At 33.0% G+C, this 17,301-nt stretch overlaps 1 protein-coding gene across 7 annotated transcripts in view; it reads left to right on the top strand.

Moving 5' to 3' along the window:
• sfl (N-deacetylase and N-sulfotransferase sfl) overlaps positions 1-17,301 on the top strand; it is a 139,628-nt gene that overhangs the window by 101,289 nt on the left and 21,038 nt on the right. For all 7 annotated transcript variants that reach the window (XM_068774116.1, XM_068774123.1, XM_068774118.1 and 4 more), the window contains 2 exons: positions 14,118-14,370; positions 14,461-14,623. In XM_068774116.1, the coding sequence (XP_068630217.1) occupies positions 14,118-14,370; positions 14,461-14,623 (416 nt within the window). The remainder of the gene's footprint in view (positions 1-14,117; positions 14,371-14,460; positions 14,624-17,301) is intronic.

Below are 17,301 nucleotides of genomic sequence, written 5' to 3' on the forward strand. Positions count from 1 at the left end.
AAAAAAGATTGTAAAAAAAATTATAAAACGCTGTCGTGCCTCGCAGCTGGGAGAAGAAAGATCCGTATCAAATAGCGGCAACCCTCTCCCAACTGTCTGCGTTTAGTTAAAGCGAAAGATAAATATTGTAAAAAAAAACACTAGCGATACAAATTATAATTAATAAAAAAAAGATGAAAACAGAATTTTAATAAAATCTAAAAAGAAGCTTCAGCACCTTTCTCGAAAGTTTAAAGCTTTTACAACTATTTTCAATCACCCTATATAGGGTTAACTCTGAAATTTATTACAATGATTTATGTTTTATTGGAATGCAAACGGCCAATAATTTCTGACAGTACAAAATCTACAGCGATAGCTAGTAAACAATATTTAATTTTAATATGTAGTAATCCGAATTTATATTTTTTTTTCATTTCATTCTTTTATTATTACGTTATTTTTTATTTCCGAAATCATTGATTTTTGACAGAATGTTCCATATATTGATTGACAGCAAATAAGCTATACATTCATCCCTTTACAATTTTTGCATAAATAATGAATCAACCTGTATATTAACTAACATTAAATTAGCAATGACAACATAATGTTTCGTGCAGAATATTTGAGAAAGGTATGAAACCCTTTTATAAACGTACATAAGGAAGTTTGTTCTTAAAACATTCATGGAACGGAAAAACGGAAAGGCAGTATGTTAATAGAAAAAACTTTTATAACCTAAATTACAGCAGCGTAAAAGTTAAAATGGTAAATATAAACATTAAACATTTTTATGTTCGTATTACATGCCAAAACACAGCCCTCGATTTTTTTTCATTTATTATATATGAAATCAAAAATTATATTAAAAATCCTTCGCAAGAAAAACATTATAAATATGCACGTTTCCATATTACTCTTTGATAATGACACCTTATATTATTATTCTTTAAATTTTTCATAGAAATAGCTATTACTTTTAATATTGCGTTAAAACGCTATATTGTGATTTATTTAATTTTATTAAATAGTCAACGTTCAATATTTAAAAAATAACCAAATACTCGGATATTATCGCTAATTTTATTTTTTTATTAAACATGAAGTCATCGAAGAAAGTAGTAGGTTAAAAAACTAAATACCATAATTTAGACCATCATCACAATCAATGTGAATTAAAACCACTAAACCTTCTTACAACAAAGAAACAACACTACACTGCACAGTAAGTTACCATTAGCGAAGTTATGCAAGAGAAGAGAACAATGCATTTCAAAGTGAATAATAGCAGAAGCAATTTAGAAAAGCATCGCTTTAAATCTTATCTTAATATTGCCCGCGCGGCTTTGTTGATGACTATTACCGAGCGATATTTGCAGACGGGCTCGAGTGCACCTTGCGAAGCTTTGTGACTACGGGCCTACGCCGTAGCGGCCCGTTATACCTATGTACGTATAACACGTACGTGCCTATTTGCTACGCTCCCCGTCTTCAAGTCCCTCGCTCGCCGCCTTAGTTGATACAAAATTTAGTTTTACAAACTAGATCGGCGATTGTGTTTGAGGCCCAAATGCATTGTTTATATCCATGTTATGAGATTTTTTTTCTTTATGCTTTACACTGTTTACGAACCTTAGTAATAAAATGAACACGATAATAAGATTTACTGTAATCGTACTATCGTATCCTAGGACCGAATGTCCGATGTGATATCCACCAATTAGCACTAACTCTGAGTGATCTATTATGGTTCGTAGGAAGCTCGTGTCCCAATGGGGACAATGCATAATGTTTTTATATTACATAGCAATATAATCCTATGAATATTTTAGATAATACTTTTATTCATAATTCTATTAAATCCTAATCAATCGGAGAGGCGACTTTTAAAGTTATGCTACCAAATTACATATGCGATAAATCACCATTGCTCGCAAAAATGAAGAAGAGAGAATGTCATCGTCCTTTGACCAAAATCTAAAAGATTGCCACCAAACTGCTACGATACCCTCGTCATATCCGCCTTCTATATGTTTTTTTTTTCACATTTGTTATATTTTGTTTGGTCCGTCAACGCAAACAACAATGCGTAAACGGATTGTATTTGATAATCTGGATTTTTGAAGCCAAAGGTAGAGTAAAATGTTTTATTTAACATCAGGTGAATACTCATATCAACACTTATATATTAAGTGAAAAGTAATCAACGTAGAATTAATTTAAATTCTGGAATTAAACGTTCGCGTTAAAATTTTGCAAAAACTTTTAAAAACATCTCGAAGAAGTTCAAGAGTTTTAACATGGCTGACATTTTAATGGTAAATTTGCCCAGTTAGCACTCGATATCTGACAACCCTCCGATGTGCTCTCAGAGGACGGCGCTTGTTTATGAAATGTTTGACGACTTTAGAATTAGTTCCCGGTGATATTTTTTCTGTTCTTCACGACAGATTAAGACAACAAAAGGGAACTAGAAGAATATACAGTCAGTATTAATAATAATTTTAGTGGTTCTGTAATACTTAAAATACACTAAATTTGTGATTTTTAATAGTCAAAGATGTTACAGAAAATAAAAATTGTAATAAAAATGCGTGAAATTGACATTTTGATACAGCGAATCGGCACTTCGACTCTAAAGGCTTCGTAAACCGAGAAGTAAACATAGTGACTGTATGTAATTTACGTAACATCGTGGAAGGTCACATAGTCCCCTGGCGGCGGCTCTTCGTTTGAAGGCTACCTTTTAGGGGACTCATTTTGTAGTTGACCTTCGCTATAACTCCGTTTAAAGTCTAAAAATGTCGTGTCGCGATTAAAGTTCATTCACCTTTTAACCATCCCTCTCGGGCGCCCGTGTGGTGGAATGATCAACAGGTGTTATCGACGAGTGATAGCCTAAGCCGAGGTCCTCCTCGTTGGCACCCATGACCTATTGAGCATCAGCCGCAGGCGAGAGCCGCATATCTATGCCTTACCGTCTTAAACCCGCGGCATATATAATTGAGCAGTCAAAGTCCGGCACAGAAAAAATACTCACAGCAAAAATAGTCTATATATCTATAGAATATTCACTAGTAAAACTTTTCAACATTTCGATTAGGGTATTTTGAATTTCCCTTTCGAAATTTGACGTTCTGTTTCTTGGCATTAAGAATTTTAAATCTTTAGTTAATGTATTAAATGTATCTCATTATTTTGACAAAGAACAGACACGAGATGTCTTTATAGCTTAGATATTTTTGGTCTTTTTTGTTTAATACTCGCTCACCGTTATAATTACAAACACTTATGTAGTTCTTAAATCGCTAATAATTTACAAAACAACATAAACTTTAATATAAAATGGTATAAACGGTATCAAAAGTTTTTGTTGCAATTAGGATAAATATGTAATTCATAATAGCATATTTTTTTAGTTAGTTTAATAACATTTTGAAGCTTATGCTAAAGCTTTTATTGTCCATTTTATTTTTAAAGTTACGGTTTATTTTTTGGTTTCGTGGATATTACTTCTACGAATTGAAATTGGTTTCAACTGTAAACGCAGTACACGGTGACGCTAAATTTTCGGCAGAGTTTCTGCATAATTGTTGATGCGTGTAATGCCGATATTCCTCGTGCTGTCAAAGGGCTGAAGTTGTGTAGGCTGTAACTGCTACATTTTAGTGCACGTATTTCTTTGAAGTGCAAAGCTTTAAAAGCGGTTTAGTGTGCAGTCCACACATGTACTCCTTGTTTTATTTATTCATATAATCCTTCTTTCTAATTCCAAATTCTCATTTTTTTTTTCTTAACCTTGCAATTCACAGCAATATTTTACTTTTGTTCATAACTAAAAACTATTTCGACGGATCATAATGAAATATATAAAAAAGATTTCATTTAAATATTTATTCTCAAAGCGATGTCGATAACTTTTCAATTATTACAGGCTTTGGCGAGACAGACCAATGGTTTTCCTTGTCAGATCAAATGTTTATAATCATTAACTATATTAAAAATCACCAAAAACACCATTTAGTAGGAACGACACAGGCTTTAGTAATAAGCCACAGTTACTCTACTTACGGTATTGTGTACTTACCTTCGGCTTGAATACATATAGAATATATATATAGAAAAGGCTTATGGTAACTCCCTCGGACTTTGTACTTGTCATGTTACATCTTGTTCGGTTTTGAACGAGCTGTAACAATGTTACCGTACTAAAGAGACATATTATGTCTCAAAATTAAGAGAAAGTGAATAACCGCGGTCTCATACTTAGTATATTTTTAAATTTAAATAGTTTATGAAACCACGCATTGTTATAAGCATGGTAACTATTATCTAATGATGATTTTTTTATTAATGTATAGTTTATGTGACATCATATTAATTTTAATGAATGTTATTAATTACACAGCGATAAACGGTATTGCCTGCAAATATCATAACAACACGCCTTTGCATACAATGTTACTTAATTATAATATTGTTTAATAGTGAATGGTAGAGTTGGTGAGTGGAAGCGAGGGTAAAGTTAAATTATAAGGTGACAGCTGAACCACAAGGCGCCAGGAGGCGACAACGGCGCGAAGAGGCGGCACGGGCGCGAACTCATCTAAGGCAAGCCGTTGCGGTGACAGTTAGTTAGTTAGTAGTGCCATTAGAGGCAGCCTCGCGGCACTCCGCCCCTTATATTACAGCCTCGTTCCCCATTAGTGTTCGCTGGTGTCAAAACCTCTTAATTACTTTATGAGAAATTCACGGCTGTACAATCACATCGCGAACATCGCTTCATTTCACCCGGTGAAATGATTGATTGCGCTTATATTATTTGATTCGGTTTCGATCTACCGTTATGATATATTTTAATATTTTCTTTTATTGTCTCGATAATTCAATTTGTGTGATCATAGTATTTTATCCATTGGAGGTCCACTACTGGATATAGGCCTCGCGCAAAGATTTCCGGCTGGCAATCCCATTCAGGCATGACGTGATAACGTTACCGATGCGCACACCAATTAATGCCGTGTAATAACTTAGCTACGCTCCATTGCTCTGCTATTATTTGTGTGTATCAATAAACAAAGTCCAGGTGCTTTATATTTGGCGAAATATGATCTCTTTGGTCTGATTTAGCTAAATAATCAACAAAATATAGATTGATGTCTTCATCACCATCATCTTACCCGTCGAACGGCACCACTGCTGGACACAGGTCTTTCCCAATAGATTTACAATAGTACCGGTTGCAAGCGGCTTGCATCCTGCGTTTTCCGAGGACCTTAACAAGATCGTCTGTTCAAATCGCGGGCAGACGCGCTACGCTGCGCTTGTCAGTCTGTGACCCTCTCCTGAACCTTAAGGCCCCAAAAAGTCATCTAGTCAGAAAATTTTGTGCAGTACTGTTAAATTAACACGACAATAAATCTTTATATATTTTTAAGCAGTCAAGTTAGTACTACCTCTGGTTAGCGAAACTAATATAATGTCATGTTTATTTGCGATACGAAAGTGAGTAACATCGTAAGATGCTACAGTCCTATTCAAAACAAGTTAAAAGAAAGCGTATCAAGTGACATATTTTATAAGAATGTTTCTACTTTATCATATTGAAAACTCGGGTTTCAACTATTAACGAACTCAAAAAGTAGCAAGTACTTATAAACATATGTAAATGCATCGCATGAATTAGTGCGTTCGGCCACGTGAAAGAACGTTTAGAGAACTCATCAAAGCAAATGAATTAAAATAGTTTTCCTGCGTTATTTTCAGACTAAATCTGCCAAATATTGACAACTAGCAACCCTGTCAAACTTCGTATTATCACAAGGTGATAGCCACTCACAGTGCGATAGAAAAAAACATTCTTTTTATAAGTAATCACTTATAAAATATTTTGTTGATTTAATAACTCAGTAGTTAATGATTACAAATAAAAATATGTTTCTATTTCAAACACTGCAAAATTTTAGTAATTACTTAATTATAATTTCAATGTAATGGCTAATGGTACTCTATATTTTTTATTAAAGTACTTAGGAACATACATTTTTTAACAACTAGGGACAGATTTTGTTGTACGGTTTGTATGTGATAAGATAGGAGAACCAATTTCTAAATTAATTGTAAAGTTCAAATTATTTCGAAGATTGTTGTACGTAAATATTGCAGGTTACTATTTTATCTTGTAAAATTAATTTCTGAGACCGAACTTTTTTAAAAACCTTGATCTGTTCTAGAAGTTGCATGGATTAATTCATGTCCGTTAGAAAAGTTGATTATCTAAAGATGTACGTACATTAATAATAATTGGTTTTAAATATAAGAATTTTATCTATTTCTAATTTAACTAACAACTATTCTATTACGTTCAAAGCACTTCGTTTGAGTGTCACTAAGTCATTATAAAAGAAACCTAGTGACCTAGAACGCTTGCTAGCTTTTCTTTGCCGACAAAACTCTCATAGTTTGTTTGATGCGGTTATAAGTTCTCGTACTTTTACGAGCATATTTCATTTTTCTCTTTAACATTGTCATATGACGTATATTCTCTTCAATATTAATATGTAAATTGTGACAAAAATATACATGTGCTACGAATATTTATATGTAAGTCAATTTACGTTGAAGACTTTTCTTTTCAGGAATGTTTAGAAGGAAAAAGATATCTTTACATGTCATTTAATATAAATATTGATTGATTTAGATTTTTTTTTTCTTTATGACGAATAGTCGTTTTTTAAAATTAAATAGCTAATTTGTTTTAATGTTTATAGTCATAACCAGAGATAGTAAAGGCAGTAGGTCGTAATAAATTTACGTTTAATAGAGAACTCTCCTGTAATTTTTTTGTTTATTTTATGAATGTAATAAAGAAGTAATATCAAGAATGAATCAAATCAATATCAATCATATCAAATGTTAATGTGATCATCTTTTGTAATTCTATTTTAATAGTTTAAAAGATAGAGAAACCATGACATTTTTACCGGACAAAACGCCTATAAGGCATTAAATCCGCCACGTTACAATGTAAGAAAAAAGGTTTAAACACGCAAGAGATCGTTTTGATGCGCACTTGCCGTGTTCATTTTGAAGCTAAGCAGTACCACACATCCATAACTACATCATTACTACTGATATTACGAAAGTAAGAAGATTATCGGTCACAATTGAATAGGTAGAGCGTAAGAATATACATGAAATAAACATTCTGCCTGTCTCGTCGCCAAAATCGCCACGATGACTGGCCTTATGTTGTCTGTATGCTGCGACGCGCATCTACTACAATAATAACAATAAAAAAAAATAATAGTTTTTCAAATCATAAATTTCAGCTTGGAAGATATTTTTAGTACTTTAATAGAAGACGACACAATTAAACTAGGAAAATGAACGGTAACGGAAAAAAAGTATCAAAGCGCCCGCTCGCTGTAAACGGCCCTCCAACTGCGACGACGGTATAAACAAGAAGTTGCGAGAGCACGAAATGTCACGATAAGGAGCCGAGCGGCCAAGAGCCGCCTCTAATGTCGGTAGCAAAGTGGCGCGAGTTAGTAAAGTAACGACAGTAACAACTGTTACACTCGGCCCAAAGTCCGGCCGGCAGCGGTGCCCGCTCTAAGGCTGTTGTTTTTAAATGACTATTGTCGCTACTTTCGTAATACCAATTTTTTTTTCACAAAATTGCTATGACATTACATATTTAGTATTTTTACGATCAGATGTAACCCTAATATCACCCTATTTAACACTAACACTAATAAAGTGTAAAAAATACTGAATTTATCGCAAATAACTTTAAAAAATAGTGAAAATTAGCTAAATCATAGCGTATAAGTGGTAAAATAAAAGTAGCTGTAAAGTCTAAGCACTAATTTGCTTTGCTAAAAATAATCAATAAAATGAAAAAATCAGTTATTTAATTATAGAGAATATTTAGAATCAGATTCTTAAATTGCAATTACGTTTGAAATATTTTCAACTGACGTCCCAATTTTTATTATCACATCTTCAAACTATCGGCCACTATCATTTATTTTTAAAAAAATGTAGAAATATTTTGTCGATTTAAAATTTAGACATGTACCACACCCGAGACATTATTAAATGTTTGAAATTTAATAAATATTGCAAATATGCGTATTCGATCTAAGGGACATTTCCATTGATGTTCAAAAGTCACTGATCAACATTAGCGCGCCTGATATTTAATATTTGCATGAATATGGAGAAGTTTCCTGAATTCATTAAAATAGCTACGCTATGTAATAATTTATTCTATTCAGATCAAGTAGTACTTAATATAAATGTTACAAGATGTGCAATTTTTTTTCTAGCTAAAGAATATGGCATAGTCGCTTTCCATTACTAATCTATTATTTTTTTCATAATTGTGTGTCTATCTATCATCTATACTGCTCTAGCTGGCAAGAACAATCTTCTTTGGCTTGCAATATAAATATATTCTAGGCAAGTTCCACCTAGATTTTGATTTTTGTTAAAATCGTTGCAGAAGCTTTTACCATCATCTTTTCTTTTACCGTCAGCGCTTTTCGAGGTGGCTACAATTGATGAACTGATTTATGGATTGGTCATTGCAGGCACCCTCATCGAATGGTAAACGTGTAGGGTGATAGGTCAAACTGAGGTGCTCTATCAGGGGCCCTTAAAGCGTACACTTCTTACAGCGTCCGCCCAAACGATCTAAGAACTCAGCGTCCTTCCAATCCGGTAAATTAAAGTAAAAAGTAACCGAAAAACACGTTCAATACCAACAAACGAACAGCATTTGAGGTTCAACCCATCTAAATCGCCTGCTATAAGATAGTTTTTCATTAAAAGCTAGTTATTTTATGTACTTAACTGTAACAAAACCAATTTCAAATGAAAAGTAAAACTAATGCTAATTTTTGTTTGAACATTGTAAAGCATTTTACTCTTTATCGAAATGTAAAAAGTTAATTAATCAAAAAACACAATGGGCGCTACTGTCAACTTTGTTTCGTAAATGAAAGCATCAATTTAATTAGTTCATTACAATTATTGTTTATTTGTATTCTCATTTCAATAACAATAATTATTCATAAACATTCAGACGAATATTACGTCATAATATCTACGTGTATCGTATGCATAGTTGATATGTAATTTTCATCATAATTAATTATTGAGGATCAAACCATCATGTATTTGAAGATTCATTACTATTAAATTGGTCGATCAAGTTTAATTACGACCTGTTCCCCGTTGAGGCACACGTGTAACTTCGCGGTATATTCTCGCATGTATGTGTATTTACATGCTCATATAGTTCATTTATATGCTAACATTTGAATTTGTCGCTATAATTACTTAGGATTCATGGTTGATTTACATCAAATGCAACTAAAATAGAAAATGTCGATAGGTTTTGGTACTTGATTGAATTACAACACAGCTGAAGTAGAGGAATTCTGTTGGTTCATTCTCTCGATTTCTGATATGGTTCTAAATTCGTGTACGTTTTATCTATTTATTTGTGTTTTTAGGTGAATATTATTTTTTAAATAAAATCTTGATATGTTAATAGGTATTTGTAATGCATGCTCTAAAGTAGTAATTTTTGATAGTTAATAATTTTGTACGTGTTCCCATAATGATAATAATGTAGAAATAAAGAAACTGTAAATATACATTATGGCACTACGTAAAATAAACTCAATCTAGAACAATTTTAATATTATCACAGTCAGCATATTTAAAAAATCAGCAACAGCACTATTGTAATTTCAACTGAGCGCCAATTTCGACTAATGGCTCAGTACTAATTAAAGTAACTAGAAACTGGGAATGGCGAAGCTAGATAGACGACTTTGTTCGGAATGTGCCTTGTACCTATTTATATAATATAAAGTTGTAAAGATATGATATGAAAGAGGTTATGCCATCACAGATCGTAAATATCGATGCATGGCACGTTACCGAAGCCCGATACACGAACGCGCGCAGTTGGCACCGACTAGCAAGTGCGAAGCGTACTTGCATTAGAGGTGAACCGGCAGGGAAAGGTAAATGCTATTTGCAAGTTGCCGTTTCACCTGGCATCGGTCTCTAGTGCTCTCGGTCTACCAAATTGAAACGTGCTTTAACAAGACCGAAATTAAGTCATTGCATTTATGTTTACCATTTTCTTCTTTTAAACGTCGTAATTGATAGCTACGAATCATACGCGGTACACAATAGAAGACGTCACAAAGATTGTCACATTTTAACGATATCAAGTAAAGACCAGAATTGAAAATTGAAAGAGTATCTTAAAGAAAATTTTTTGACAATTCTGTCCGCAATATTGCCAATTAATTTTAAACGATTTCTGAATGTTTGAAAAGGGGAATCTATTATTAATACTATTAAAATTGTTCTATTTTATGACATGGGTTAACCTTCCGTTAATTTATTATATTTTCTCTTTAACATAAGGACAATGTACTTTTACACGAGGTTACATAATATTGCAGTTAATACATTTTGGCTCATACCCTTTACTATATTGAAGTACAGTTTTTCATATTTGTGTGTGAAGTTAAAAAAATATGTACTTCATGTTAGAGAAATTTCGATTTAATTCAATTAGTCAAAATTTTTTGGTTCCATTGGTGGTTTTATTTGTAATTAAGTTTGCAGTTCCAATTATCGCACGGTCAACAATTTATAGATAGGTCACGTACTGATAATTCCCACATGATAACGCTTTTAAAACATGTCTTGTAACAAAAGCGCAATTAATTTTAAAAATATTTATAAAAACAATGACCAATTTCCTGCTAGCAACATATCATGTCAATAGCCTATGTGTCTCTTATTTAATTTATTAACATTTGTATATGTCATGTAATTCTTGCGGTGAATTGACGCAGAGGTGCAGGTACTGAGATGCATCCCTGTGGTGCGAGCTCAACACCGTCGGTATTGATCTCGAGTAACTGGCACGCTCATCTGCACTCACGATACAATTCACCTTTGCAAATATTATGAGCGTACATTTTCTTACGTTCCGTTCCGAGTGCCGCAATATATCGCCACCTTGTGATTTCACTAAGATGTATGAGTTTTTGCTTCAAATGTTTCGATAACTTTTTTAAGCTTTGTTATTTATCTATGTATATGACATAGATTAAAACCTATATATCGACTCGTCACGATATACCTGGAACCATAAGGCTTAGAGAGTTGAAATTTCGTGGGGAATATTTATTTGGATGAGTAGAAGTCAGCTGTGAACAGATTTAAAGAAATTGCGAGGGTTGAGGGGCGTTTATTAAGTTCGCGAAGCAAGCGGAGAACAGCTAGTAATACAACATTAGTAAAAAGTAAGATGTTTTAGATTGACGGCATTATTTTTTGTTTCATATTAGCCTAGGTGTGATCATTTATTGGATTTACATAAAAACCCTTTGAGAAAATTTCATAAACAAGCAATATTGTTAATAAATAAGAAGATACGTTGAAAGTTAATTTGTAAAGGCATTGTATGTTATGCATCAAATAACTTTTTTACTTTTCATATAACAAATAAAATCTACAAGAATAAAATCTTTCTATCTTCAAGGATGGTATTATTTTTAAAATTCTTATGTAAAATAACCCTGAGCTAACGTGCACGTTCGGGAGTAAAGACCATGGATCGCCTACAAGTTCGACAGATGCCCGTCGGAGAACATTGTATGTAGGCCGCTTCAAACCGATCTCATTAGAAATCTATGGGCCGGCAGTGAACCTCCTATCATTGAAATTATGATGATAACATACAAAGAAAGATAAATATAATTAATTTATATTTAGAAATTTATCGTATGTATTTTTATAAATTTATTAATTACATCGTTAACAAACGTGGTTTCTTCTACGGTTTTAATTTCTTATTAAAGTTCAATAATATTGAAATAAACGCAGTAGCATTAAAATGTTATATTCTTTAAAAATCTCATATCAATTGTATATCTATGCACAACTGCGCTCATATATATGTATGCTATACGTATAGTCTCATACTACGAGTACGAAAGACCATAATCTATTAATTATTGCGCCTCTGAATATTAAACTTTTATTTATATTCATTACAAACAACCAGTAGTCTATTTGTTTTTTCATTAATTTTGTTATGTTATTCTTAGTTATTACTGACAGTGTAATAAATATAATTATTCAAATGTCATTTGTTAATATAAATGTATAATATTTCTTGAAAAAAATGTACATTACATATTAAGAATGTATAATAGACTAACGAAGAAGATTTTTTATGAAAAGTGCAACTTAATAATTTCTATGTTCAGTTATAGTTTTATATGGAGAGAGTATTAAAAACAAAATGTTTGTAACTCATGTATTTTTTATCTGAGACATTCGTAGGGCTGCGCGAGGTTCATAACTCTGTGTCAACAAGTGTCACCGCTGTTGACCTCTTTGTTACAATTGCTTTTTTGTAGCAACGTTCGTAGAATTATTAGTGTTTGCTATTGTTTTCGAATTACTGGTTTTTACGTATCCGTGTGAATAGGTAAATGAAGTTTTTTTTTCTGTTATTTCAAAACGTGGTCTAAAGTTATAATTAAAGTACTAAGTAGTAATATATCGATTATTTTTTTTTTATTTAATTAGGTTGTGTTAAGGTGCTAATTATTAAAATTTCGTGACTGATAATTGTGCATCAAAAAGTCATTGGAACGTTTAATGCTACGAAAAAAGCCCACGTCTTGGACGATCGCCCTTGAAATGAATTCTCTCTTTTAAACGGACTTAATATTTCCGTACTGAATATTTAAGCAGTTTTGTGAACAGAGAAAGATTGTGGCCTACACGTTCACGACCAGGGGAAACTTAGGGAAAAAGTTCTTAAGAACTTGTTATGACTATCAATGTCTTTGTAATTGAAATATTAGGTTTCAATTACAATTTTCTTAATTTCGATACCAGAGAACATAATTTACACGCCTACATATAAACATATACATTCTAAAAGCTAAAGTACCCAGGTTTACACGTATGTCAGCATAAGTTCTCCTCTGAAGTACTAAATTACTCTTGGCTGTGTCACGACACATTCCATTTATTTAGCCAATCCCCTTAAACGTTCTCACGCACTGACGATCTATTTGAATAAATTAGATATTTTTTCCTGTCGTATTGTTTACTTCGTGTAACCTTTTATATGTAAATATGATTTTTCGAGGAAAGGTAAAATGGGATACCTACTAGATTTTTCTCCGAAATGTACCATTCTATGCCTTTATAAGGAAGTTTACAAATGAAGTTGTTAAATAAGAAACGCCTTAGAACTCCTTGTTTTATTTTGTACACTTCCTTCGTTTCCAACTGAAAAAATTTGCTACGGTAATCCCGACGATCAAAGTGCCGCCGTGGGACGGAAACTCGCACCGGAAATATTAAATTTTACGCGTACGTAATACCTTCGGATGTCGTTTCAATAACAAGATTAATCATCAATATTTCAATAAAATTAACAGATATTTTGCTAACATGCGACGCTCGAACCCACAGGTCGTGGTGTGGATAACGCATATCTTTAAATAAAACCAAACCCCGAACAAAATCATGTAACGTTTTTTTTTCTGATTTATTTATTTGAAGCACACTTTGCTGCTTATGTACAATTTAATTTTTGTTGACAGCATGTCTGTCTTTATAGGCTGTCTAAAAGGGATATCCTTGTTGTTACTTTATAAGTTAAAATGTACTTCTAACTAACGCAGTACATACGTTCTTATCTACAGATTTAAATTGACTTTAGCTAATCCAACGTACCACATTTCTCGAATTCTCGACTCCACGCTGGGAAAAGATTCCTTTGAGTCCGTCTGCAAAAATCTATGAGGATCTAGGTATCGAACTCGCACAAGTATAAACCCTTCTCAGCTTCGAGTGATAGATCCGGACTTCGAGTCTCCGTAGCTAACCTTATGATTGAAATCGAAGTAAGATAACTTCTTTCTGTCTCCGTTTAGTTGTGGATGGTAAGATCTCTCGATCCATAAGTCGGAAACTATATTGGAGGGACATGTATTATCCTTTCTTTACTGTTGTACATGTCCTTTGTGAAATAATACAACTTTTTTTAATATCTACCACTATTTCAGGTACAAGGTTGAGGTCGCGGGAAAAAGTCTACCCGTTCTCACCACCCTGGACAAAGGACGATACGGCGTTATAGTCTTCGAGTCGCTATCGAAGTACGCGAACATGGACAAGTGGAACAGGGAGCTCCTTGATAAATACTGCAGGGAATATTCAGTTGGCGTTGTTGGGTTCGCGACTCCTGGTGAAGAAACACTCGTTGGAGCACAGCTGAAGGGTTTCCCACTTTTCATGCATACTAATCTCAGACTTAAGGTGAAGTTTTTATCAGGCTCATACCAAAATTATAAGTACCTCTTTTATTTATCAAGTTCTTTTAATATAATTAGGATTTTATTACAACAGGATGCAACTTTAAACCCCGCATCGCCAGTACTACGACTCTCTCGTGCGGGTGAGACGGCTTGGGGCGCTCTGCCCGGGGACCACTGGACGGTGTTCAGGGCAAACAGTTCCACCTACGAACCCGTTGCTTGGGCTGTAAGACAGAATGAATACGGATCCACCGGTGAGCATTGCGAACCTTTTAACCTTTCTACTTGTTAAGCACTTTCTAAACATTTAAAACATTGCGGAATACATTACGTATATGTCGATGTAACGTGCGCGGATAGTCTATTATATATTGACTTTCGGTGCAGCCACTTATTATTTAATGATACTAATTAATTAATAACATGAAGCATTGTTTATCTTGTAATATATAATATTCTTCTTTACTACCTCATCAAACATTGGAAACTGTGTTATATTGGAAGTATGTCGTATTCATCAAAATCATATTAGTGATGCCAGCAAAGCAAACATCGCTCTTTATTTTTCGTTTTGTTTTAAGTTCAACTGAGAAACATATTCGCTGTTGTGGTCTCAACCATTATGGCTATTTCATCGGCTAGCCGAAGTTAAGTGATGAACTCGTTGTTTACGTTGATACTGAGCCGGCTCCAGTGAGCTTGAAGACATCGTCCTGTGCAACAGTGAATAGTTTAGGAAAGATAACGTTTCACCTCTCTGCTACTAAATTGCTTTCGAGTTCCGGTTCTGTGTGAGTGGATGACATGATGGCGTTTTCATCCCAATTACAAAGAGAATATCTGAATTTATTAGAAAAAATTAATTTTGTGTAACTAATGGAAAATGTTTTTAAAGGTAGGCAAAGATAGTTCTTGAAATGACCTACCCGAAAATTCACATTTTTCATTTACAGAAGAAAACCTTCATTATTTCTTTACTTTTTCTTTTCTCCTGATCATTCATGAAACAGTGATTATTCCTTAACACATAAAATGTGATTCTTTATTCATTCGTTGTTTTAACGATATTCCCTAAACTTGAAAAAGTCGGGAAAACAGGCTCTTACAATCAGTAATATTCGGACTCAAAGTTTTTTTCGCGTTCGATTTCATATAACATAGGTGTAAAACATTCTAGACACCAGAGATTTGCTCTCTGAGCGAAAACGCAACTTTTCCTTTTATGAATCTAGATTTACTCTACGCGGCACATGTTTGCAATCCGTATTTTTACATATTTCATTGTTGAATAATATTTCAGTTGTGGTTATTAAGGAAATAAATTCACATTAAATTGTAGAAAGTTTGTGTTTGCTAATTTAATAAATATCACAGATCAAAGTAAAATAGCTCGTAACGTTATAGGGATGGACGAAATATTTCTAATTCTGATTGACTTGAACATAGACACAGAAATATATTGTTTTCCAATGTTGCTGTCTACGCCATCCTTCTTGCAACTTGATCTCACATTAAATAAAACTTGCAATTGAAAACCACAACTTACGTCTACGTAATCTAGCTCGTCTTATATGTTAGGCGAAAACCCAGATATAAGCATTTCTACGAAATGAAATTACTCTCGAATTGAAAGGAGTTAGACACATACCTTTATTTCTATTGATGAATATGGTTAGTTAAACGCTTGGCTCGTAAGCTACCGATAATATTCGAAAAAATTTGGTAATAAATAATTATTGCGTAAATATAAATGTGATCGTTGTGGACTGAAATGAGCTGAATTCAAAGCTGTTAGAAATTGACGTATTAAGACAGAAAGAGCTATTAAACATCGCTATATACATAAGTCAATTAAATTGCTTTGAAAATTCTTGTAAATTTCTAGGATCTTTAAGTATCAGCGTCCTATGATATTGACTGTGCGAATGATTCTATAGGTAAGCTCCATATTTACTCCTTTGTTTTATCTCTATTTAATAATAATTTCAATACAATCTTTAAGATATTTTTCAATGATTTCTCACAATACGTTAACTTTCCTGTATTAAAATACTATTAATCTTCGGCAATATTTATACCTGATATGTCCCTTCTTTGTGGCAATTGTTTTGTCCACTAACTTGTTGCATATTTTATACCGATGTTTATACTTTTATTTCTTAGTTTCTTGAAAATATATCCGGTATAGAAATCTGAATCTATAATTTAAAAAATAACTTTAATATTTTTCAATTGTATAAAACTAGGCCTTGGCAATTACGACTAGAACCTTAATCCTTACTAAATCCATTTTAATCTGGAGCGCTAAGTATTCGTGTAAATTGATTTCCCCAACAGGATTAATAATTCTAACACGTTATCCGTCTTAATATAATTGGTAATATTCAGTTCCCCTCATTAGCCTTAGACTATCTTTTTAATCTTGACGGACACATACAGACGCTGACTATGTCGTGCAGGTTTCGTGCATAACTCACATTGCAAACCTTTAAGACCAATATATGGTAGTAATATTACTTTTGCACAGTAGAGGTCAGCTAAGAATGGGTTTTATAAAATTCCATTCACAATGGGGTTTAAAGACACTATTTATATACTCGTAGTGGGTGGCGGACAGTTAGTTTTAATATAAGATTGAGAAAAAGTAAAATAAAATGTAACATTAAGTTTTTTTTTATTGTAATACTGCGTTTGTTATTTCAAGTGCAAATATAGTAATAAAAAAGTCAATTAATGTATGTCAAAAAAAGGTATTATTTTATTGCATACCGGTGAAAGTTAATGATTTATTTACGTAATATATTTAAATGAAAATTATTATTTATATTTATTAAACAGCGATGTTGCTAATATAAATTTCTTCCGGCCTGTTGAATGTAGGTCCTGATTTAAGAGTCCCGAAGATGCCTATTAACTTAACTTACTATAGCTT

The sequence above is a fragment of the Battus philenor genome, unplaced genomic scaffold (assembly GCF_028537555.1).
Source record: "Battus philenor isolate CCGP_79_NKW_IND1 unplaced genomic scaffold, ilBatPhil1.0.hap1 SCAF_7, whole genome shotgun sequence".
Lineage (NCBI taxonomy): Eukaryota > Metazoa > Arthropoda > Insecta > Lepidoptera > Papilionidae > Battus > Battus philenor.